At 30.6% G+C, this 26,179-nt stretch overlaps 4 protein-coding genes and 1 non-coding gene across 6 annotated transcripts; 2 read left to right on the top strand and 3 right to left on the bottom strand.

Moving 5' to 3' along the window:
- Positions 1–34: 34 nt before the first annotated feature.
- TRNAA-AGC (transfer RNA alanine (anticodon AGC)) lies at positions 35–107 on the bottom strand. Its single transcript has one exon. It is a non-coding gene; the product is annotated as a tRNA-Ala (tRNA).
- Positions 108–3,836: 3,729 nt separating this feature from the next.
- Positions 3,837–8,208, bottom strand: MIPS4 (inositol-3-phosphate synthase). Its single transcript, XM_003531313.4, has 10 exons — positions 7,905–8,208; positions 7,701–7,769; positions 7,425–7,560; positions 5,609–5,856; positions 5,282–5,508; positions 5,080–5,195; positions 4,714–4,890; positions 4,437–4,625; positions 4,284–4,346; positions 3,837–4,182 (listed from the first exon to the last, which is right to left on the bottom strand). The coding sequence occupies exons 1-10, from the start codon at positions 8,090–8,092 to the stop codon at positions 4,063–4,065; spliced, it is 1,533 nt and encodes a 510-aa protein (XP_003531361.1). The 5' UTR covers positions 8,093–8,208; the 3' UTR covers positions 3,837–4,062.
- Positions 8,209–14,214: 6,006 nt separating this feature from the next.
- Positions 14,215–17,618, top strand: LOC100790852 (2,3-bisphosphoglycerate-dependent phosphoglycerate mutase 1). Of its 2 annotated transcripts, XM_003532788.4 has the most exons (9): positions 14,216–14,452; positions 14,542–14,696; positions 14,863–15,092; positions 15,426–15,544; positions 15,640–15,796; positions 15,927–16,028; positions 16,140–16,259; positions 17,088–17,162; positions 17,262–17,618. In XM_003532788.4, the coding sequence occupies exons 2-8, from the start codon at positions 14,546–14,548 to the stop codon at positions 17,136–17,138; spliced, it is 930 nt and encodes a 309-aa protein (XP_003532836.1). In that variant the 5' UTR covers positions 14,216–14,452; positions 14,542–14,545; the 3' UTR covers positions 17,139–17,162; positions 17,262–17,618. The 2 variants fall into 2 exon arrangements, with proteins under 2 accessions (XP_006585285.1, XP_003532836.1); XM_006585222.3 differs by having other exon boundaries at positions 14,215–14,696.
- A 172-nt stretch (positions 17,619–17,790) lies between these two features.
- Positions 17,791–23,062, top strand: LOC100790328 (type I inositol polyphosphate 5-phosphatase 5). The gene is made up of 10 exons (XM_003532787.4): positions 17,791–19,071; positions 19,176–19,278; positions 19,381–19,455; positions 19,938–20,028; positions 20,149–20,253; positions 20,795–21,353; positions 21,685–21,878; positions 21,991–22,099; positions 22,516–22,664; positions 22,804–23,062. The coding sequence occupies exons 1-10, from the start codon at positions 18,925–18,927 to the stop codon at positions 23,021–23,023; spliced, it is 1,752 nt and encodes a 583-aa protein (XP_003532835.1). The 5' UTR covers positions 17,791–18,924; the 3' UTR covers positions 23,024–23,062.
- Positions 23,063–23,185: 123 nt separating this feature from the next.
- Positions 23,186–25,213, bottom strand: LOC100789795 (putative ETHYLENE INSENSITIVE 3-like 4 protein). The gene is made up of 2 exons (XM_041018157.1): positions 25,084–25,213; positions 23,186–24,831 (listed from the first exon to the last, which is right to left on the bottom strand). Exon 2 carries the CDS (start codon positions 24,796–24,798, stop codon positions 23,437–23,439), a length of 1,362 nt encoding a protein of 453 aa, XP_040874091.1. The 5' UTR covers positions 24,799–24,831; positions 25,084–25,213; the 3' UTR covers positions 23,186–23,436.
- Positions 25,214–26,179: the final 966 nt, after the last annotated feature.

The raw sequence follows: 26,179 nt of genomic DNA, 5'->3' as shown, positions 1-26,179 counted from the left end.
TACAATAAATAAGACAATTAAAATAAACGAAAAATGGAGATGCGGGGTATCGATCCCCGTACCTCTCGCATGCTAAGCGAGCGCTCTACCATCTGAGCTACATCCCCATATTTGTTAATTATTTATAACCATAACTTATCAAATAGTCAATGTATTGAATAGGTTTTCCTTCAGTGTACTTTATTTCTTTCCTTAAAAAATGTCGTCCTCTCAAAGTCTGGCCAAAATTAAAAATAATGTTTGTTGCATTTTATGTGTTCCAGGGAGAATGTAAGGTTAATTTAAATTGAATTGATTGTGTCTTTCTTTCGCATGCAGAAAATACAAAGACATAATAAAATGATTAGGGTCAATTTCGTAATGAAATGTTATGCTCTGTCAAACTCTTTGTGTACAATATGAATGATGATTACCTTGACTGCCCAAAATATCATGATAGTATCATTTCTTAGATGGAAAATAAATATTTGACATATTATTAAATTTCTATTTTTTTTTTTACTAATTTAGAGTGCACACATCATATCAAAGAAAAGAGAAAAAAATAAAATTAAAAGGTGATGCAAAGAAAGATATCTAAATCATTAATTGCAAGTGTGGAACATAATCGGTGCAAAGAATGAACCCTATGTTTGGAATGAGGAAAGGAAAGAGGATAGAAAAAAATTGAAATTTAATTTAAAAGGAAAATGGAAAGAAAATGTTATTTTATTTTTTCATTTTTTTCCCACTTTTTCTCAATTTTAAAAAAATATCGGTATTGGTGTTTTTCTTTCTCTTTATTTTTTTTTACCAAAAATATCATAAATGAAAAGAAGATAAAAAAAAAATCAAATGGGGGTTAAAAAGGAATCCTGTTGTATCCTAAAATATCTCGAACATATTGTACCATATTAAAATTTTCAGAACATTGTCCATAAGTGGATTAATCAGTATTCATCAGCAGATGATTAAAGGGATATCCATGTGTGATGCCTAGGGTTGGGCCAAATGGTCCAATTGTATACAATGACTGGTACAATAATATAATGGTAACATGTGCATTATGGATCGTGTATTATCTATGCTCTTGGTTATTTGCCTCTCACATAGCTGATCGTGATATCCTTGTTTCCATTAACGGAAAACCATAATTGTCCTTACATTAACGGTATGCTCATAGACAGTAGTTTCCAACACCTTCCTGATAATATTAAGAAAATGGAGTTTTAAAAACATTTTATATTATATATATATATATATATATATATATGAATATTTATATTATTATTTAAATGAGTTATTTATCTTAATTTTACAAGTCCTATAATATTATATAATTTTAAGAATTTTAAACAAAATTCGCTTAAATATTAAAAATTATTAAAGTGAATGTTTAACTTAAATTTATTTTCTTTTATTAAACTTTTTCATTTTTTTATAAATACTGTAATTGTAATTTTTATTTTACGATGAGACCAGTGAGATTTCAATATATTTTTATAAATTTTGATTATTTGAGCAAGTGCTAAACTTGGACTCATTTAAAAAAAATTTCACCTTTTCATAAAAATGTAGTTTTTGAATATCAAACTCATTTTTTCTTGCAAACTTGGCATGTATTGGCATAACGGCAGGTTACCATTAAGTTAGATATTGTCATATAAAGCAGCTAAATATAATTTCCTGAAAAAATACAATGTAACATTATACTGATAGAACTCGTGCCTTAATAATGGGGAACATCGAATCGCCTTAATATTGGGGAACATTGAATTAATGAATTCTATTATCCCTAGTCCCTACTCTACCAGATTCGTTCCCTTCTAAACAACGATTAATGTCAAGGGATTTGTAATTATACGGACATACGGTGTACACAGACGCTTTATAAATACCGATTTTTTTATTACCAAATACAAAAAAAATTCTTGTTCATCAACTTTAGTAGTATAGTATGAACTATGAACGAATAGCTAAAGAGAGCTACCCTGATTTTTGCTTACGAGATTTTTACATCATCGACATACGTCGGTGCAATAAACGACATAAACTGTAGGCACCAAGTTTGCGTGTCCAATTGGATTTCTGATTAAAGGAAGGTTAACTATACTTTTGATCTACTAGTATAGACTGTATAGCTTTATTTTAAAAAAATTATTGACTGTATAGTGTTTGAGTTATTTTGGTTATACATATTTTTAATTACTTAATTTTTATTTATTTATAAATAATATAATTTATATCTATTTATTAATTAACTTGACATTTAATATTTGATAAAAATGCAGATATGGCTGTAGAGTGTAGAGTGCTGCATTAGGCATATATGCTGATAGTGATGTGGAACATAGAGTGTTAATACAATGTATTGACATGGATTCCAATTTTTAATTATTCAGTTTTGATCTCCTATTTTTCAAATTATGCTATTTTAAATTTGATCATCATATCAACTTAACATCCAACATAAGTATAGACAAGTAATAATTCATTTAATATAAGTATGACAAAAGTATTAACCACTATTCATTTAGTTCATTTAGAGTGCAAACACGAAAAATCTGTGTTGTTGCTTGTGTACATAATTTTTAATAAATAACAAAACCTTTTCATCCTAATTTATAATTATTTTCACACTTAATATTATTTGTAAAAAATTTAAGTGCTCTTTAAATAAGCTAAATAAAAAATATTTCAATTGAAATATTGAATAATTAAATAAGGAATATATTGTCGCTGTTTTGAATCACAGCAATACTATCATTGTCAATCCTATCGTGTATAGGAGTTATTTAAAAAATTTGGTCGTTTAATTTCATTTGTTTAAATTTTAGTACAAAAATCTAGAATAGTCTAATGTTTGAAATATGTATATCATTATTGCAAATAATATTTATAAAAAAAATTATAAGTTAAGTAGTATTAAAATCATTTGTTATTAATTAAAAATTACTATCTACAAAAAACAAGACTTATTTGTGTTTGTACTTTAAAGTTAAAGTAAAAACAACTACTAATTATATTCAAATCTACTTCAATATAATAATGTCTAATGTGTTCGCAAATTACAAACTAGGATTATCTGAGTAACATTTGATGCACTGAGATACAACGTAAACGAACAATTGTCAAAATTTAAATTACAAAACATTTTTTATATCTTGTGCATTAATTGATGCATAATAGAATAGTACAAATAAAATAATCTAAAATTTACTATAATATTTTTTAAATGTTAAAAAATAGTAACAATTATAATAATAATAATAACACTTCTACTGAATAATAATAATAATAATAATTTTAGTAATAATAATAACATGATCACAACGGTAATAGTAATAACGACGATAACAAATATATATATATATATATATATATATATATATATATATATATATATATATATATATATTATTTTTATTTTTAATATTTTGTATTTCAAACAAAAATTGATCATGATTTCTTGAGTAATGAGAGCTTTTTTCCTCTTGATTACCATTTGATTTATGATGTCCATTACCATTTTTTTTAGCAAACCAAAAGGATGCTACATCTCTAGTTTTTTTTTTTTAGATGACTAAATCTCTAGTTTAAATATTAGTAGCTTTTGGCCAGGAACACTATATTAAAATTGTCGTTAGAAACGGCAGTAACGGTCCTTCCGATTAAACTCCATAATTGCCATTGATTTTGTGAAGAACTCTTATTGATTAATAGAATGCATTATAATTTAATGTGGTCCTTACCATTATTTAAAGCTAACACGCTCTATATTATCATTTCCAAGAGAGGCGTTGTGTCAATTCTTCTAAATACAGAAAATAAAAAGGGGGAATGAAGAGAAACATGAATTAAGCACAAAATACTTCGATAACTTTATATTATTTTACATGCATGCATAGCATAGATAGCCTGCTCTCAAATTAGTCAGCAGGAACAAAGATAGAGAGATCCAACGATCTTTAAATTTCACATTTGCCATAAATATATAACAGAAAAGAGGGTATGGGATATGAGTTAAGTTTTGATCTCATTCAACTACAGTATCCCAAACCATTACTCTTAAGACTTTGAACTTCACTTGTACTCCAGGATCATGTTGTTCTCAGGAGCTAATCCAACACAAGCCCTTAGGATGTTTTCCAGCATAGCTCGCTGCTTTGACAGTGCATTAACCACTGGCGTACTCGGTGGAACCTGTAATTTAATAATTGTTGTTCACACAATTTGAGAAAATTAATCAAAGGGGGGATGAAAAAATTCACTGAACAATTATGAATCAGATACATTATACTTACCAGAGGGGCCTTGGTCAGGTAACTGAGGATGGTCGCAACTGGGTGGAATGAGTGGAACTTTCCCTGTTAAAGCCATAAACTCATTTGAGTCTTTAAAAAACTAAAGATAAGAAATAGAGGTTGGAATGAATGGTTAAGCAACATATGGCAAACCTCATTTTCAGCTTTAAACTCGATTCGAGTGCTAAGCTCAGCAAGAAGGACCAAGTCCAAGATAATAGGAGCAGCTAACAGTGAATCCTCACAAGTGTTGTGCAACACAATTGTGTTCTTTCCGCCCATGAATATCTCAGAAGAGTACTCATCCATGGCCCTCTTGCTGTCCCCAACGTAAGGTACATACTGCAAAACCAATAAATTAATTACCGAAGAGTCAAATAAAGAACCAATTGAATTTGAAAGAGAGTGAGTGACTAAAAATAAAAATTACCTTAATGACAACCACATGGTCCGGATGTTCACCAGGCTCATAGAGGATGGCGTTGCTGTTGACCATATCGTCAACAACATTGCTCTTGGAAATTTCCTTCGAGCGGAAGGTTTGAGGGGCTGAGAGATTCATGCCATCATTGTTTCCCAAATGGTTGTAACTCACTATAGATGTTGGCTGTCACTCATCACCAAGACAATTAAAACATCAATTTACTTCTCCATTTTTAGCCAACACATTATTTTATTTTATTTTAATTAAAGTTTAAGCATACAAATGATACTCTGTCCTTATTATTAACCAATAAAAGTAGTAGCACACGTGATATAGCAATAGTATTAGTAAGCAAAACAACAAAAGTTGTACCTTGATGCCGGCCCCTACTAGGAAATCCACCAACACCGATTTCATTTTGGTCTGACCACTCTTAAAGTCATCTCCTCCAATCAAACTATTCCTTTTGATGGCCAGATCAATGAGTCCTGATGAAAACACAAGTACAAATTCACCCATATATTTTTAAATTTTGTAACGTTAGCTATTTTTTGCATAATGTTTAATAATAAACCTGGGACAAAGGTGTTCTGAGGGCTTCCATTGATGAAAGGAACATTTTCCATAACACAAGCAATGGCATACAAGGTGGAAGGGGAAATCTCAGCCTCATTCCTGTCCAAGGAAGCAAAGAGGTTTTCCATGGTGTCGTTTAGTCCCACAACTACGTTGCTGTACCTCTCTGTGTTGGCTGTCCACAGGACAACCACCTTGTCAACCTTAGTGCTTTCTTTGAACTCCCTAAATTTAATTTCATAAGGGAACATATATTCTATGAGTTTCAAACTGATCAGTAAGGTGCTATTGCTAGCTAGTATAATTAGATTATGGTTCGACCTACTTAATGTCTTTGATGATTTGTTGAACTTGTTCTTTCTTTGTGCCCCTGATTACGTTAGTGGCACGGTCTCCTTGGTTGGCAGCAATGAAATCCGGGTCATAGATTCCGGGGAGTGGAACCATGGATTCCATGTACGGCCTCAACTGTTTCTGCAGGTCGATATCAAACACCTTGGCCCTGGCCATGGCATCAGCCAGGTTCAAGTTACTGATATCCCATCCCCCAAACACAACATCATCAGGGTTCACCTGCATAAATTAATTAAGACTCGTGTTTAATTATGGCATGGTTCAGAAACTAAGTATAGTTAATTTAAGAATTTTATGTTTTCAGCATGTTAGAAATTATAAGAGTTCATGTCACTGATGTTCCACCTTGTGTGAAACCCACATATTAGATGTGGGACTCACCTCACCGGCCACATGTCTATACTGTCTAATCTAATTTGGGGTTGGTGTTTTAAATCAAAGAAGTCTCATCCATGTCATGTTTAGAACTACCAAGCAATTCTTCATTTGTAATCATAACTTTTATCATAATCATAACATGGTTATTTTAACATTTAATCTATTCAATTCAGAATATTTGTATATTCTCTTTATTATGTTTTTAGTAATAAACGTAAGAATTTTATGTTGTCAACAAAATAAATTTAAGAGTAACCTAATTAATTCAATAATTTTTTCATATATGATAGTATAAAACATTGTTATCAACACCCCAAAAAATAAAAAAATAAAAAAGACATTTAAAATATTGATATTTAATTAAATTATAATATAATTATTAAATGAAGTAAATATTAAATCTTTTTATGTTTTGAAATATTAGATACACTTTATTAGTATTTATTTTATTAAAAATATTTAAATACTAGTATTGAATTCATTTAAAATATTCATTTAAATATTAAACACACTTTTTTTAATATTAGGAACTAAATAAATTAGTAATATTTATCTCCACTTATCATTTTTGTTTTTATCCTCCGTGACCCACATCTTTGTGGGCCTTGTTCACTTTTTCGGTATAACCATTTCTCTGACAATTAAACTCACGGCCTCCAGGGAGAAAAGAAAATAAACATTATTTTAGGAAAAGAAAAAGATTGTGGGGCCGGGTAAAAAAAAGGAGATTCAAATATGATGTATCATTTTCCGTGCTTCTATTTCTCAATCAAACAATAATAATTTAATATTGTTTCAAAAAAATAATAATTTGATAAAAATAATATTTTCATACAAAAATTTGAGTGTAATATCATAAATTATTTTTAGGATTTTTTTGTCAATAATTTATTTCAATTTTTTTATCCTATCAAATAAGAAAGAATTTACAAAGAAATGACACATCAAACTCAATAATCTGAGTTTTCTTAAAAACAAATAATATATGCACTAATGGTCTAAACTTTGCTATACTATTATTCTATCACCACAAACACAAACTATATCATATTCAATAGTCACACCATATATTATTATTCAACAAATCTTATAACAAATGAAGAAAAAGAAAGAAAAGAAAAAAAAATTGAGATGTAATAAATAATATGATAAAAAGAGATAAAGACATAAAATAATATTATATAAATTGTCATATAAGTATCATATCTCAAATTTTTATGTCACCACCACATGTCTATTAAATTCTATTATTAATATGTAAGTTGTCCAAATAAAATTCTAATTTTAGTTAATAAATACTTACCATACTTTAGTTTAGTCTTATTTTTAAAAATTAGAATTATTCAATTAAAAGTACAGAAAAAAGACTACAAGACTGAATTTCGTTCCCCAAAGAGATGGTAGTATACCATTGGAAGCAGGCTCTTGAATGGAGCATATATTTCTTCCCCTTGGAAAGACCCCACTCTGATAGCTGATGCCTGGGTCAGCGACCCAAAGTAATTGGCTTGTTGAATCTTGTCCTTTGTTGCCCATGAAATACCCCTGAGAAGTGAGAAACATAATTCACATACATACATGGTTACCCTTAAATTATTTTATAGCCATTACCATAGCCACAAAAAATAAGAAGAAGAAGAAATAAATTAAAACGTTAATGATTAGGAATTGAAGATGAAACTAACTCTCGGTTAGCAATAACACCACCAGTGAGGGTTGAGCCATTGTTTCCCCCCCACCCCACAAGCATTACCCTAGCAGACAACAAAGAAACCATATCAACAAAGCAATAAAATAAAAGATGGAAAAAATAAAAATAAAATTCAAAAGAATATACATTCAAACTATTAAGGGTAACTAAGGGGAGGAGGACATGAGAACGTACTAACCCTAGTTTAGGGACATGGGTGTTGGTTTTAAATTCATATTTGACAGTTTTGGGCTTGACAACCCACTGATAAGTGCCATTATTGTTCTCGTGAACAAGTTCAGTGGTTTCATAGTTGTACACGGACTGAATCTCAGTCTCTGTGTACTTCACGTTAGGACTCTCAACCTTGAAACTCTCGATGAACATTTTTTTTGCTTTGAGAAAAGGAAGAACTACTTAATTGGGAAAAGCGCGCAGAAAGAAAAGCAAAAGCTCTTAATAACTTTTAAGAGAAGAAGAAGAAGGTTGTTGTGTGCAGTTTCACGTAGCGAAGCAGCCTCAATATATAGACGAACCACCCATGTATGCTGCTTCACGTGTCACAAAATGAGTGGCTGTGAGTCCTATTCTCATAGACTCATACAATAAATGTGAAAATTTAAGTGCTCTCTATCAAGTAACGTTAATATTCTCGCACGGCGTTTTTAAGATGGAGGATAATTATTCCTCAAAAAAAAAAAAAAAAAAAAAACAGAGGATGGAATTAGTATTTTACAAGTTTGTAATATTGTTTTCCAAAATTTAATCTGTAATTATTAATAAAAATGATTATCCTTTTCATATACATATACATATTTACTATTCATAATTTATCCTTAAATGTGTTTCTTTTTCATTACTACCAATCGCTTAGAAAAAAAAAATATTACTGCTCTCGAAATATGCACATCTTACTTAAACTGTCCCACTCTTACACATTTTTTAACTGCTTTGACAACTTTTTTGGTTCCTCATCTTTACTGGGTCAATTTTTTTATGTTGTCATGGGACCATATATATATATATATATATATATATACGTGTATGACAAAACTGTTGAATATAATATTAATACGTATTTTAAAAATTCTATCTAACATAAAGACCTGTGTATAGTTATATACTAATACTAATAAAAATAATATTATTTTGATAACTCACGCCTTAAAGATCGATACCAAAATATCGGTAGGTTATTAAAGTAAACCTTTGGTTTTGATTTTGATTTTGATTTATACGTAAATTTTGTCTTTAGTTTTCAGTAAATTTTCAAAATAAGTACAAAAAATAAATAAAATAATATATTTTTAATGTTTTACAATATTAATAAGATTTTAAATTTTGTAATATTATTTCTGCTAACAATTACCATAAAGTAATGATTGGGAAATTGAAAACATAAAATGTTTCTTAAAAGGACAATATTTATGTTGTTAATATTTATGAATTATAATTTCTTACATAGATTTTTATTTATTAAGTTTTTAATTAATCACGATCTTTGAACAATGGAGTAATATATTTATATATAAAAATAATTAAACGCAATTTTACGTGATTTTATAATGAAAATATTAATATAGAAAAACCATATTGAAAATTAATATATTCTTTGTTAGTATTAAGAAAGATCTATATAGATCTTACTGTTTCAATTTAATAAGCCTTGCACATAATTCAATTAATAATAAAATATACTTTGAAAAATAATAAAAATATATAATATTTGTGGCTCAATAATATTTTTTACTCTGCTAATGTCTATATATATATATATATATATATATATATATATATATATATCTATATATATATATATAAATTTTTTATATTATATTATTGTTTTCTATTTCATTGTACGTTACCTTTTATGTAACGTATTTTTTTTATTTAATTACTACTGATAATTTAATCATTGTAATTAATTGTTTTTATTAATAAGTATTATAAAAGTATCATTTAATTAAAAAAATAAAATTTTCAGTATATAATTTAACTTATGTAATTAAATATATACGTATAAAAAATAAATAATTTTATATAGAGTTTAATTTTGATACAATGATAATATTTTTTTAAAATTTATTAAAACTATCTTAAATATAATTTTTAAAGTATTTACTTAAAAGTTTTCCTTATAAGTAGAATTGAATAAAAAGATAATATATATATATATATATATATATATATATATATATATATATATTAAATATAAATGGAACATTGAAAGCCTTGTTTAGAATTATTGTTAGTTTTAAATATTGATGTTTTTTAAAATCAAAACTAATTTTCAACTTCATAATTTTTATTTTTTACGTTTCCCAGTGAAAAATGACATTCGTTATAACAAGGGACTAATGAATTTATTTGTATAAAAGGTTGGACCTGCTTAATGTCTATGATGATTTGTTGAACTTGTTTAGCTAGTAAAAGAATGTACCCAAACCTAGTAGAAAAAAAATGCCAGCAAACAAACATGACAACGACGTTTGTATCTCTGTTGGTACAAACTAACACTATATATGTGCTGATATGATAAGAAAAGTGTATTATACTATCATTTAAATATAAAAATATTTAAATTGTTACGTAAGATAAATTTGTTAAATTTATAATATATCTTAAAATTATATAAATGATAGGTTTTTAAATTGTTGATAATGTAATATTTTTTTACATGGATAATATATTTCCATTAAACTCACCATATCTTACAAATAATGATTAAATCTTATTTTAGAAAAAAAATTATAATCATAATGCATTTTCATCATATTATCATCCAATCACATTTGTTATTTAAAAGTCATTCATACCACCTATAATAACGAATATGGTGTGATTGGTTGATAAAGGTAATTTAATTATTTAAATATATAATTATGAATTTGATTCATGACTTATACAAATAATATTTGTTAAGAAAGATTAAGCCTAAATAGATTTTAATATATGAAGGAATTAATCATTAATTTTTGAATAATGAATGTGTCAGCTCAGACGACACACCACTTATATACTGTATTGTATTTTAATGAAATTCTACTTTAAAAAACTGATAGTGGTCCTACATGGAAAGGGGGAAGAAAACGGTTATTTCTGGGAAAGACAGGCATGAAAGAAAACAAGGAACAGTTAAGAAAGTGTCACAAAGTGGAGGTCCTACAAGTCCCTTTCACTCACACCCCTATTAACTTTGAACGGACACTTGTAAGGCCGTGACCAACAACAATTTGAGAGCGTGTAGGCACGCCAACTCTACTGGAGCGTGGAGTAGAGTAGTCCAAAACACATGTTAGTAGTATCTTACTGAGTCCACCCACGGTCTCGCTCAGTGTTTTGTCTTCAACTCTTGCTCTAAATTAACCTTCCAGCCCCTTCCTTTCACACTTGGGTCCCATTCTTTCTTTTCCATTAATAAAAATAATAATTCATTTCAAGAATTATTTCGTGCAATGTATCACAATTATTCCATGAATAAAAATAATACTTTTATGTTAAATATCATGTACAATGTATCACAATTATTCCTCATCCACTATATATATTCAAACACTTACAGCAAGGAACTTATACCTGTAAATTGAGTAAAGAGTATAGCGAGTAATCTTAAAAGTAGGTTAACAAAGTTTGATTAGGCATTTTAGTCTATATATGTATAAATGAACTAAAATAATTAAAGTTTAATGGATTTACTGATAATATAAAATTATTATATATTATTAATTTAATGATGGTTAGCTGACTTTTAAAATAATTTTGTAAAAATTAATAAATTTATTATATATGATGATTTGTCATTGAATTATAATATATAATTTTTTTTATACTTGGTAATTGATATTCTTTTTCTCTTAATTTATATAGATTAATGCTACAATTAATTGAGAAAAAAAACTTACTGATAATATAAAATAATTTTATACTAACATTCAATTAGATGATAAATTTATTGATTTTTACAAAATTATTTTAAAAGTCACATGATTTATGATTACATTACATGCAAATCTAGTTTACATTGTTAGTACATCACCCCTAAACTCAATTTAAAAGACAATTTTGTACATATATAAACTATTTATATAATAATAATTTGCTATGTGAAGTTGTATCTATATAAATATTACCTTTTAATCTTTATACTTAAAACATTTATTTTAGTCTATACAGTTATAATTTTTAATTCATTTTATTTTATGCATTTTTTTTTATCCTTTATAGTCCTTGCTCTATAAACTCACAGGAACTAAAAGGGTTAAAATAGTATGTATAAGGACAAAAATGAATGATTTATAAGTATATAAATAAAAAGTTAAAGTTTATATAATTATAAAAATTAAATGAGTAATTAAACTTTTAAAAAAATTAACTGCGAAGAGGACGGAACTAAGTTAAAACTATAGAGGGGGCTAAATAATTTATTTCAGAATAGATATATTTTTAGTCCTATACTTTGGTTTCTTGTTTTTAATCCCTAGAGTTTTATATTGTTTAATTTATTACTTTACTAAAATATGTTTTTAATTCCTTGGCACATATTTTTCACGATGTTAATTCTTGGGGAATTGGTTATTATTGGTTCTCGCTTTCAACAACAATTTTTTCTCACATTCACATTTTTTTCATCATGGTTGTGAAGAACAATATATGAATTTTGAATCACAACTCCTATGTATAGATATCGATGAAGAATAGTGTAAATTCATAGATATGCAACACAAATTGTTAAAGAAAGAAGGTAAAAGGTAAAAATGAATACAAGAATGAAGTAGTTGACAATTAGGATTTAATGTATTTGAGGATAATATTTTAATAACTTTTTTTAAGAAAAAAATTAATGTTATTATAATTAATTTTAAAAAATTCTCATAGGCAGTTCTAATGGACAAAATTAACTTCACCTGTGAAAAATATGAGGGAAAAGATTACAAATATGTTTTTAATAAAGTATAGAGATTAAATTGGAGGATATAAAACTTTAGGTACTAAAATTAAAAAATGAAAGTATAAGAATTAAATATATATATATATATATATTTTTTTTTCATTTATTTTTAATAAATATATGTAATAAATTCCATATAATTTTTTATAACAATAGATTTTAAAACAAAAGAAGGAAATAATAATTCAACCTTTGAGCTAAATTGTCTTTTCACAACTCAAAAATATCTACGTATAATCGTGAGCCCAAAAATCCTTTTTGACTTTAAGTCATGATTCATGAATCGTCTATGTCGAGTGTCGACTATGTTTCACTTTTATGTTCACGAAGGAAAAAAAAAGAAGAGATTCTAGTACTTCTCTGTAAAAAAAAATTAACACATTTTCTAATATATTTTTTCTATCATATTTTACTATTGAATAAATTTTATTAAAAATTATAAAATTATAGATTTGATTTAATCACATTTTTCTATATTTTTTTATTATCAATTACCGAGACTCCATGCATCTCCAAAATTCTTAAATAATAAAAAAGTAGAAGTTAAATCAGTTAATATAAAAAATGATAGAATAAAAAAATAATAATAACATAAATGTAATGAGAAGTTAATATAAGTTAAAAGAAAATTTTAAAATTTAAGAAATAATTTAAAGATAAAATTATCTAATAAAATATGCACACCAAATATATATGATAATTCTTATTATTAATAGCTATAGATAATTTTTTCGATGATCAATTACAATTTATTGAAAACTATAGAATTATAAATATAACTTATCAAACAAATAAAAAATCAATAAAATTTTATGATTTATAATAAATTTTAGCTGATAATAGAATGTACTTTAAAAAAGTCATTAAAAACCATGTTATTAATATTTCTCAATAAATTTTTAAGAATGTTTTCCATTAGATTTTTTTATAAAAAAACCCGTTTAAATCGAATATAAAAATAATTTGTGATCTGATCTGTTTTGATTTAAATGTAATGTCAAATATAAGTTAAAGCAAACAGGTCTTATAGAAATTGGTTTGAATTGATTGATTATTTGATTTTTAAGAAATGAATTTTAATTTTTAAAATATTTTTAATTTACAACGGGAATATAATAGTGACTTGAGTTTTAGTTTTTTGAGATGATATTACTTAACAAAATTAAGACTACACATAATACTGACATTGATATTTGTCACAAAAATTATTTGCAATTGAATTATTGACCCACATACATTATTCAATTCTATACATTATTCAATTCAATTGTTATAAAAATATTTTATATAGAGAAATAATAAGTAGTAATAAGAAAATTGAATTATTTAGCCTAAAAATAATAATGTAATTTGAAATTATTTATACTAAAAAAATAAAATAAAATAAAAAATTTATTCTATTTAATTAAATAATGAAATACGAATAATATAATAATTTCACCCTGAATAAAATAAAGAATCTCATCCTTCTACTAAAATAAGAGAAGAATGAATCTTAGCGGGAAACGGCGTCGTACTCTAACCCTGGCTATATTTATTCTGTTTTGGGGTCATTCTGAAATCTGATTCACTTCTCTATTACAGTTGTATAAAGGGTTGGCAATTAGTTAGAATAGCCGTTAGAATAGCTGGCATAAAGTTAGTTATGGTTATCAGTTAAGCTGGTTAAAATACCTTTTATATAACCTTCTATCTCCTCATTACCCATTAATAGATAAGAATTTGAGAATTCAGCTATTACTGATATTTCTCTGTTAATATTCTGCTCCAATTACCCTTCTAAATCTTTGCGCTCACTTGTCAGTATCTTTCCTTTGTTCTGCACTGCTTTTCTTGTGCATAGTAGTAAGTGATAATGCTTTGAATTCGATGATCTTTCTTTCTTCAGGACGATGGCCGCTACTTTTAAACACCATCCTACGGGACTTCACGGTTGGGGCGCTCCGAGATCTTCTAGAAATCTCCCAAGCTTCTTCTCAATGCGTTTCCCCTGCAGCACTCGCCACCATCACATTCGTGCTTCCGTTTCTCACCACTCATCAAGTATGCAATTCTTTTTCTTTCTTTTATCTACATATTATTGACAAACTAATTCAACTAACATGTGATTCTTGTTATTCAAGATTGGATTCTTGTTATTCAAGATTGTAAACTATGAGTCTTGATCACTGAATAAACGTGAGTCTTGTTGCCTTGTTTGTTTTTATAGCCGAGGCTGAGAGTGCTTTGATATTGATTCGTCATGGGGAGTCTTTGTGGAATGAGAAGAACTTGTTCACGGGATGTTGCGATGTACCTTTGACCAATAGAGGTGTAGAGGAAGCTATTGAAGCTGGTCAGAGGATTAGCTATATACCCATTGATATGATCTTTACGTCCGCACTCATTCGTGCACAGATGACCGCTATGCTTGCAATGACTCAGCACTCCCAGAAGAAGGTAGTCCTGCCACTTATAATTGTGTTTTCTAGTTACTTGATTGAAAATGATTATGTTTGTACAAGTAGTGGCGGATTTAGTCATTTGGTGCTTCCATTTGTATTTTGTTCATTTTCCCTCTGTTTTAAGTAATGGGGGGAAACAAACTTGTTTTCTTTGACCTGAATAGTTGGTATAGGTTTAATCAATTTATTCAATCTTTAAAAATACTTCTTTTCCCGAACTATTCAGAATGTATGCTATCCATGAAAAAAAACAATAAAAACTGGTGTTTTGTATGCCTGTCAATTGTTTTTAGAACCTGGAGTTTTTAACAAAATCTTTACTCTATAGGTTCCTATTATCATCCATGATGAGAGTGAACAGGCAACAACTTGGACTCAAGTTTACAGTGAAAAAACCACCAAGCAATCTATTCCAGTTATTACAGCATGGCAGTTGAATGAAAGAATGTATGCAACTATTAATTTCTCTGTTTCCTGTTTATAGGATATGTTCAATGAATTTTAGAACGATAGAATTATCCTTGTTTATTCTATTTCTTCAGGTATGGGGAGTTACAGGGTCTTAATAAGCAGGAGACTGCAGAAAGATACGGAAAGGAGAAGGTGCATGAATGGCGTCGGAGTTTTGACATTCCTCCTCCCAAGGGTGAGAGCCTGGAAATGTGTTTTCAGAGAGCTGTTCCGTATTTTAAAGATTTTGTAAGGGTGTTAATTTTCTTATTCCTTAATGTCAGTTTTATATTGGATTTTCTATGGCATTGATATCTTGCTGGGGATTGAAACATTTGAAATTTCTACGGGAGTTGATACTGAAAAGCATGTGTTGTAGATTGAACCCCAACTAAAATCAGGAAAGCACGTGATGGTTGCTGCTCATGGAAACTCATTGAGGTCTATTATAATGTATCTGGACGGATTAACTTCTCAAGAGGTAGCATTCTGCAGTTCTTACGAGTGCAACCATCTCATTTGTGTGATTTTTTCTTTTGGTAGTAAATAACATAAGACTGGGATTGAACTTTACTTCTCTGTCGACAAACAGGTCACTAGTTTAGAGATATCAACTGGGATACCATTGCTTTACATATACAAAGAGGGGAAGTTTAACAGTAGAGGAAGTCCTGTGGGGCCTACAGAAGCTGGTGTTTATGCATACACTCAGGTATAATCCCTTTGCATGATATTTATCGGTGTTATTATTGGTGAGCTGAAATAAACACTGAATGCTTCTCAAATTAATGAATGAGCAATGCTATGTGAGGGTTGGGGATATTTAGGAAACATGAAATGACTACCTGCCTCTATGCTAGCGATTGGGTCACGTGGCTTAGTTTTTTTTTGCAGTTTTTGGTCTTTTTTCTTTTTCCTGTTGTTGGCTAATCATCACCTGTATTTATGATCTTCAAAATGGCTCAGATTTTGTAGTTTATTATTATTTTACTTGTTTTGTAGTTATGTGCTAAAGCAAACATCTGCCAATGAGCTTATAGCTTAGTTGCCATTGGCCAACCTAGCTCAACCTAGAGTAGTCTAGTGCTTATTGTGATGTCTTGATACCAGTGATCCTAAATTAGTTAGATGCCAACTGTAGGCAATGTAATGTACTACAGTTCCTCTTAAATTTTTCTGCCGTAAGTTCTATTTGTGTTAAATTTATTTAGATTATTTCCAATTGCATGTCAGATTTTCCCCGGATGCCTCTTGAGATGAGATATATAACCATGAACCTAGTTGTTGAGTCTAACAGAGATTATAGCCTAATAGAAAACCATATAATCCATTTCCTTCGGGGTTCTGTGAGATTTTTTTTTTTTTTGGTTTGGGTTCTTGTCCAAGTAAAAGCGTATAATTATAGTTTGCTTTGGAGTTCAGAGGATATAAGGAAGATAGTATTATCTTTTTTCTGAATTTCTTATCTCTTCTTATTTGATAGTATTTGTTGAACCTACCTCATAATATCCATGTTGTATGCTGCCATTTGTGTCTACAGAGTTTAGCTGTTTACAGACAACAGTTGGATGACATGTCTAGTTGTTATTGATCCTGCATTTCAAAGATCAAAATGGTACGCTGCAGTACTCCGTGATGATTTATATTTTATGTTCGCATTAGTCAATATATGGAATCCTTCTAATAAGATTGATTGGTAAATATTTATCTGCAGGTATAAATATCGATATTCATTTTTGGTGGGTGACTCTCTGAATGTTCATATGCTAAACATCAATTTGAAAATTACTGGAAGGAATTGACCAATCCATGACACTTTTAAATCTGCAACCTGCATAGCGAGACGTAGAAGCCCTGAAAAATTTCTGTACTGTAGCAACCAAAGTAGCACCAAAACAATTTTGGTTAAAGAGAGTGAAAAACGGGATTAGTAAATGACAATGTAAGTTTAGAACTTGTTTGTGCCTGAATGGAAGTGAACTTATAGGTATAGCTTCCATGTTTAGAACTTACAGGGAATTGAATTTACGGTAAATGAATGAAAACACTATAAATGAATTGAAGTATTTTGCGGACCCTTGTGTTTACGGTAAGTTTTTTTTTTTTTTTTTTAAGTTAAACCAGTCAAAAGTCCATAGTTGGTGATAGAGAACTTATTTGAGTAGTTTTTTTAAAAATTATTTTTAGTTTTAATATGTTTGTAGTCTCCATGACTGTATAAAATTTGTTTTTGATTCTTTAATAATTTTTTTCTGTTAGTAACTCAGTATAGATGAAGTGACATGCATCTAGTCATAATGGCAGTGATGTGAGTATGGGTAAAATATTGTAATGCCTTCGTGTGTTTTTTTATAAAAAAAAACACATCTCCTAATTCATTGTAACACTAAAAGTTATATTTTAAATTAATTAACAATGCAATTTTTTTTTATACAGATAACCATTAAAACTAGTCGCATAATTAAAACATTGCTTTGTCTACTAAAATCTTAAAATAAGTAAGTAATATTAAAATTAATTGTGAGAAACACCAAAAAGTAGCTGAGAAAGGAAAATTAACATTAGGAGACATGTTCATATATAGTTTTTTGTTGCTGAATTAACGTTCATTTATAGTGTACACTATTGAAGATTTATTTATATTAATATGTACTAAATTGTAGCACTATTGAAGAAAATGCAATGAACATCTATCAAGAGAAGGAATATAATTTTATCCAAATTATACCAAGCTATTATATATGTTCTATGATTATCAACATTATAATTCAACAAATTTTAAGATTATTATGATCAAAAATAATAATTCTTTAGAAACATGTTATTTATACGATAAAGAATAACCTAAGAGGGAGGTGGGCAGAAGGCTAAAGTCTAATGCATCGTATTCCATCTATTTCGGGTCCTCATTCTTTTTTTTTTCTTCCTAATTATTTTCTGTTTTTCCCTCCTTCAGTGTTGCCAAACTGCCCAACAGATGTCTACAGCATAGGGATGATGATATGATACCCCGTGCTGCTACTATATCCAACATGTGCAATTTTGGCTTCTTCTTTTTTGAACTGTTACTCAACGGTTTCATGCCTCTTTTTGGCTCCCTATCGCCCTCAACCTTAAGTGCCCCGAAACCCCTGCCGCCAAAATCTTATCCTTTCAAAACGGAAAAAAAAAAAAAAGACATCATAGAGAAACATGATTGATTAATCGCACCTAATTATCAAACAAAAAATTCAATAGAGAGTGACAAAAAACAAACGTTGTTACGAGGAAAAAAACATAAATTGTGCTCACTTTATTGTTTTCTCAATGTTGTCGGACTTGTGGATGTGATGAACTAAAGATCATATTAAGGGCATGTTGCAAATACGAGTGAATGAATGTCTTCGTTTACGGGTGCACGTTCCAAAGCAAATGCTAACTCTGAAATGACCAAAGCTAACGAGATTAACCTCTGCCCCGTCAACACAAGTACCATTACATCAACCTCGCCAGATACAAGTGCCAAGAATGAGAAGAAAAAGAAGGTATTTTTTATTTATTGTTATTATTAATTGTTAATTTCTTCCATGGGTTGCATTTTTCTCATGTTTTTTACTCGTTTTTTTTTTTTTTTTGGTTTGTGATCAAGTCTATCCTTCCAAAGATTTTCGGATCAAAGCGAAATGGGAGAGGTTCAGACGAAGAGACACTCAAAACATCAAGTGCAGAAGAAGGAGATGGAGTTACTCTGGGTATTCAATTCATGACATTTTTTTTTGTCTACATAGAGAATCTAAATTTCCATGTTGTGAGGTTCCCTTTAATTTTATTTTACAAATGTTTTGTGTGGAAAGATTTGGAGAATAAGATTGAGACGAGAAGAAAAGCATTTTTGGAAGCGGCCCCCATCATGAGAAAAAGTTTCTCAGGTACACAGATGCATACATTTAGTTGTGACACAAACACAATTTTTACATTCTCTGAAATTGAATCAACACACTTAATTGCTTTAATTACAATTTTTTTACAATATAATATTATTAATAACAATACATATATCCAAAATTACGGCTTTAGTTTACATTGAAAATATGGTGGGTCAACTCTAGATTTTGGATCCAACTTGTACAGTTCCGCGTACCTATCAAACAAGACGAAATCTTCTTCATGCTATCATGTATTATTTTGGTAGCTTACCTAACAACAATGAAATTTTGGTAATTGGTAAGATGTTTTCTAATCAGGGGAAGAGCGTAACGAAGAAAATCAAATTTTGTTGTTTGATGTGGACCTTAAACTCAAACTCTTTGTCTCATCTAACATATTGTACACCCATTGCAATTATAGCTTTGTCAGGACGTGATAACATGATAAAGTAAACCATAATTTTAATTTCTTATCTTACTCACAGAAAGGGAGAGTAGTCCTGGGATCGAAGGCCTGAATTTGTCCAATTTTGAACGGCCTATGATCACTATGGAAACTGAACTTCAAAGTTTCAGGTATGTGGGATTTCATTTTCAGTTCAAGGCTTCAAGCACATTATTCTTGTTGCATAGTATAGTCAGACTCACATGCAATCTTCTTTTTCATGGCATGCCATTTGGTAACGTGGATTGCAGGATCTTTGTTGCAACGTGGAATGTGGGAGGAAAGTCACCAAGTTATGACCTCAACCTCCAAGATTTCTTGCTAGTGGAGGGCTCCGCAGATATATATGTATTGGGGTACGAACATCCATGCAATAAGGATCATATTAATTAACTAAGCTTTGGAGTTTAAATATGTGGTTATTGATGAAGAAAGTGCAAATTGTATGTTAATGGTACCTTTATTTTCTGGATTGCTACTCATGTCAGTAGTTTCCATGATTTGTTGTAATCATTAGTTTTTCTGGTTGCTGAAATTAGGACATTAGGAAAGTAAATGATTACAACAAATTTAACAAAACATTAAAAGAAATCACTATTGATATGACTTGTAATTTCTGAGATTAAGGTACAATCAAGATATAGTCAGAATTTTTTCAGTTATGAATTTATGATCAAGAAGCTATTAAGAAATAAATCCAGACCAGACCAAGAAGTGATACAAAGATGTTATCCTACTAACAGCAAAAGGGGATAAAACAAAATAAAGGAAGAAACTTGTGCTTGAAAATTCATAAATCATAATGTTATGGCTGTTTGAGTGCTTTCGTTTCTTTCCATTGTTTTCATTTCAAATTATTTACAAATTCATGTTACCTGAAATACTTTGTATGTTCAGTTTTCAGGAAATCGTTCCTCTGAGCGCTGGGAATGTTTTAGTAATTGAAGACAATGAACCTGCTGCAAAGTGGCTGGCATTGATAAGTCAAGCACTAAACAAACCAAGAAATGAATATAGTGATTCTTCTGACTCGGGAACTGGCTCCAAAACCCAGAGTAGTTCGAAGGAGTCAAAGTCCCCAGCAAGTTTGAATTTCTTTCAGAAGCCTTCTCTTAAAGTTATTAGTAAAAACTTCAGGGCAGAGGGTAGCAGCCTCCTTAAGGCTTGCAATTGTCCTGTGGAATCTCCATCTAGGGAGAGACGGAGGATGAGAAAATTTAGTGACCCTATGAGTAAGTTAGATCCTGAGCTTCGTGGTGATGACACTGTAGAAGAGTTGCTTTCAATTGCAGAAATACCCTCTTCTGCTAGCCAAAGTAGATACTCCCTTATATCAACTAAGCAGATGGTTGGGATTTTTCTCACCATTTGGACTAAGAAGGAGTTAGTTCCACACATTGGACATCTTAGAGCAGATTCTGTTGGGAGAGGAATCATGGGTTGCTTAGGTAACAAGGTAAGCACAACAAGGATACCATAAATCACAATATTGTAGTACTCTTTAACACAATTTTTTTCAATATACTTCTAATTATTAGCTGAAATTTATTAAAAATCACAATATTATAGGATTTTATTTCTTATTTAACGAACCTTGTGATTTTGTAGTCTTCAAAAATTTTTAACACATGGAACTGTATTAGAAGTGTGTTGCTAGCCCTCCTAATATGTAAAACATGTCACTCAACATAGAATTACATAGCCACTAACTATAAAACTATGATTTGTTATTTTGGTCACGAATTAAAAAGGCTAACAGTGCATATGAAATCAACAATTGATTGCAGGGGTGCATATCAATAAGCATGTCATTGCATCAAACAAGTTTTTGTTTCGTCTGTAGTCACTTGGCTTCTGGGGAGAAAGAAGGCGATGAGCTGAAAAGAAACTCTGATGTAGCTGAAATACTCAAAGGCACACAATTCCCTAGGATTTGCAAGAACCCTTGCCGTCGAGCGCCAGAAAAGATAGTTGACCATGAGTGAGAGTTATTATCAGATATTTGACTTATGAGTTAATAGAATCTTCTTTTATACAGCACATAATTTGCACTTGCATTATGAATTCTAATCACTTTCTAGCCTGTTCTGCAGTCGAATAATATGGCTTGGAGATTTGAATTATCGGGTGGCTTTAAGTTATGAAGAAACAAGGGTTCTGTTGGAGGATAACGACTGGGACACTTTGTTAGCGAAAGATCAGGTGTGTCCCACCACTCATATACTATCAATACAATAGTTCAATTCCATTTCACACATTCATATACTAAGGAAAAAAATGTTAATCTTTGGGCTTATTATGCTTAGTTTAGACTTTATATATTAAAAATTAAACGGTTATCCTACTAACATTATTACATGTTATACTACCCATGACATCTATTGTTGGTATAGGAAATTAATACATGTCATTGGTACGTTATGATACATCATATTATTAGTACAATTCTACAATGTTTATGCTAATAATTTAATTTTTATTAAACAAAGCATACGTTTACAAAGACAAGCTTAACAACTAGTTTTACTTTTCATTTGTTGGTATATACAATTTTTAGTACTGTGTACTTTTCATTGTCACATAGGTAAATTTATTGACTTGTATTTCATTTTGTACAGTTAAACATGGAAAGAGACGCAGGAAGGGTTTTTAACGGTTTCAAAGAGGGGAGGGTTGTTTTTGCTCCCACTTACAAGTATTCACATAATTCAGACTCTTATGCTGGTGAGACTGTCAAGTCAAAGAAAAAACGCCGAACGCCAGCATGGTATGCAGGTCACTTGACTCTTATTATATAAGTCACTCAATTAAATGACTAGTGCTAGCTAGATGGCTTTTCAGTTTTTAATAAAGATAGGTAAATAAAAAATTGTTGACAACACTTTCTTCAATTCCATAATTGTCAGGTGTGATAGGATATTGTGGCGTGGCAATGGCATTGAACAATTATCATACATACGTGGAGAATCAAGATTTTCTGATCATAGACCTGTTTGTGCTGTCTTCTCTGTGGATGTGGAAGTAAGAAGCAGAAACAACAGGTTCAGGAAGGGCTATTCCTACACAAGCCCAAGACCTGAATACGAAGACTTTATACCTCAAAGGCATAGTTTCTATGATTATTAATTCAAGCCTCAAATAAAATCAAACTTGTATATTTCCTTAGGGTCTATAGAAGAATGATTTGTCACCTCTCTTTATTTCCTTCCTATTTTGTCCCTGGACTCATCAAGGTGACCATAGCTAGTTATTAGAATCCTAACAATGTAAGAGAAAAAGATCAATTTATACGAGTGGCTAAGAAGTGACCCCAATCTTTGTTATTACACACAGAAATCAATGTAAACAGAGTTGAACTATTAATTGTGAGCCAAACATGAAATTAAGAAGAAATACTTATAGTATTTGTACGGAGCTAAAGGCTATCTTGTATTACATCAGGAGACAGTACTTTATTAATTAATATTTAAATAATTAATCTATAATTAATTAGTATAAACATAGCAGTGCACAATTGATCCAAGCATGGGGCGAGGAACTTAATATTTGTAGGCTAAGTCCCAAATTGAGGTTACGTCTTGGCCATGTGGTGTATCTTGCTCTGGATTTGGATTCAAGTCCATGTCCATCTGATTCAGTGCAGCTTGCAAATCAAGATCTTCAAGGGAATTTGGCCATAAGCCTCCATAATCTTCTTCTGATGTCTTTCCTGCAATGTCTCTAAACTCATCATTAATCAGATGGCCAACAAGGTTATTATTCTCATTTTGTGTGTCATTGGATAGAGAATCCTGAAGGAGAACGCGTTGGCCTTCATTAGTCCGGTAAGCACAGAGGGACTCATGGTTCATTCTTGTGTTTTTGTCAAGAAATCCCATACCCATTTCACTTTGTGGACACTGATAGTATTGGCAAGCATATAGCTTATCAATAACAGCATCTAAGTCAAACACCAAATCACTCTTCCTTTTCTCAATGCTGCCACCTAAATGACTCCCTTCATGGATGATAGTACTGCTACTAGTAGAGCTTTCACACTCATTTTTATCATCTTCCTCTGATGGAGATATTTTGAGGCACTTGTTGGCCAGTTGCAGCAGAGTTTCTTCCTGGTTCATGACCTTGGACCAAGTTGCCGTGTCCCTGGTTGTCATCTTATCTTGCAAAGTCTTGGACTGAGTCACCGACCTTCTAAGTTTATACAAATCAGGAGACATGTGTTTGATGACTGCAGCCAAGAGAGACACTTTCCAAGCCTTTTTGAGGTCATGGGGCTTCTTATAAGGAGGTGGGCCATGTTCATGGGCCAGAAGGCCTTGTTCACCCCACCAATTCTCTGCCCCTGTGGGCCACCAAGGTGGAGCCAAGCCTCTCTCAAGAGGGAATCTTCTTTGGGGAGGTATGCAATGTTGCATCAGAGCAGAAAGTAGTGAACTCAAAGTAGTGTCTTGCAAGTCGTTAAGGAGATGTATGTAGGAACTTGGATCCAACTCATCTGTTTCAAGGAGTGGCAAGTATTCTGCAATGGAACTTGGTGCGTTTTGATCAAACTTTACCTTTTCTTTCCACCACTCACGCAAGCTGTCAGAAGAACCAGTCACTGGCTTTCCCTTCTCAGGGACAATCCCATACACAAAACCTTGAGCATTGCAAACTTCCATAATCTTCATCATGTACTTGAGGACCGAGTCTTGCGCTCTTGACATCTTCTTCCGCCTAGATGCTTCTTGTTTTGCTTCTTGGACTGGCTCTTCTTTGGGCCGTTTCTCCTTCATCTTCTGCAGCAGTATCCGATCCTTCCACATCCGCTTCTTAAGCTGGTCATAGTCGATTTCTTCCTCTCCAATGTCTTCATTTTCTTCTTGATCAAAGGGGTTGATTTCTTCGTGAATCTCCACCATGATTTATGTGAACTCTTCCTTTGCTTTTTGAAACTGTCGGTGTGAGAAAAAAAACGGTGTTTTTAGTCGTGCTTGGAAATACTTTTATAATAAGGAATACAAGATATGCATGAATGTTGATAAAATATGTGTCCTTATTTATATAACGTGCATGAAGCTACTAGAATGGCGGTGGTAGAAGGGTATGACTATGATCTAATCGGCAAATTAAGCTTAGGAAGTTCACCCCATAAATGCGTTAAGGGGATGAGACAATGTAGTAAGTGTTGCAGTGTGGACAACTACCAGAGGATTGGAATTGTGGGTGCCGCGTGTTGGGCATGCGAGGCTGTTTTGGTGGGCAGTATTAATGCACATTTTGAATGCAACTTTTCATATAGGTATCCAATTAAGTAATGTATATTATAATTAAGTGACGTCATGAGAGCATATGCGTAACTGCATGGAAAATTTGCATGCTGTTGATGGTGGTGGTCACGGAATTAATGATGATCATCAAATAGATCATGATGAAGAAACCGTGAGCTGGGTACACTAGAGGTCTGATTCGTGTGCAATATGGTATTAGCTGTTTTTTTTTTTACTAAGGTATCCCTCGTGAGACCTGCATGTGTGTTGTGAATGATGTAATCACCAACGTATAGTTATCACTTATGGCAATAAATTAATAGAGTATGGCTCTTATATTTTGTGAGGGGACATAATATAATATATAACTGGTGAGGGAGAAAAGATAGTCGAGTGAGAAAGATGATGTAACATCAAAAGGCAAAATATAATTTTCTTTCCTCTTCTGATATGTTTGGTCACAAATTTTGTCATGCCAACTATTGGGGGAAAACACGAATTAGTATGCACGGTCATCAGATGAAAGTTCGGTCTTCCTTATGTGGTAAGATTCTGATAGGCCTTTCAGCTCAATTTGATGAGAAAGCTTGTGAATCGACAACTAGCAGCCCAAGAAAAAGGCTTCACAGCTATTAAAATTAGTATGTAAATTGGTCCCTAAATTAGTCAATAAAAATGGTCTCTAAACCAATTTCTAAAATTGATATCTAAATCAGTGTCTAAATTTGTAAGTAAAATTAGAAACTAACGATTTTGTAGAGTTTGGTTTGGCGGTGAGCAAACAAAATTCGTGGTGTGACTGGTGTCATCATGAAACTAAAGTATATTGTTTGAGTAACTAAAGTATCATTAATGCACTATCACTTCAAACATACACTTAGAAGTTACTAAAATTGTTCTCTAATTCAGTCAGTAATTATTTTAGCAACCAAATTATATGTTTGGAATTGAGATATAAAAACCAAATTACTCCGGATAGTTCAAACTACTTTTAAATTATATTGATATTATATTAAGATGAATCCAAAATTAT

Source organism: Glycine max, chromosome 8 (assembly GCF_000004515.6).
Source record: "Glycine max cultivar Williams 82 chromosome 8, Glycine_max_v4.0, whole genome shotgun sequence".
Lineage (NCBI taxonomy): Eukaryota > Viridiplantae > Streptophyta > Magnoliopsida > Fabales > Fabaceae > Glycine > Glycine max.
Note: the sequence above shows the minus strand (reverse complement) of the source record. Positions and strands in the feature narration are given on the sequence as shown.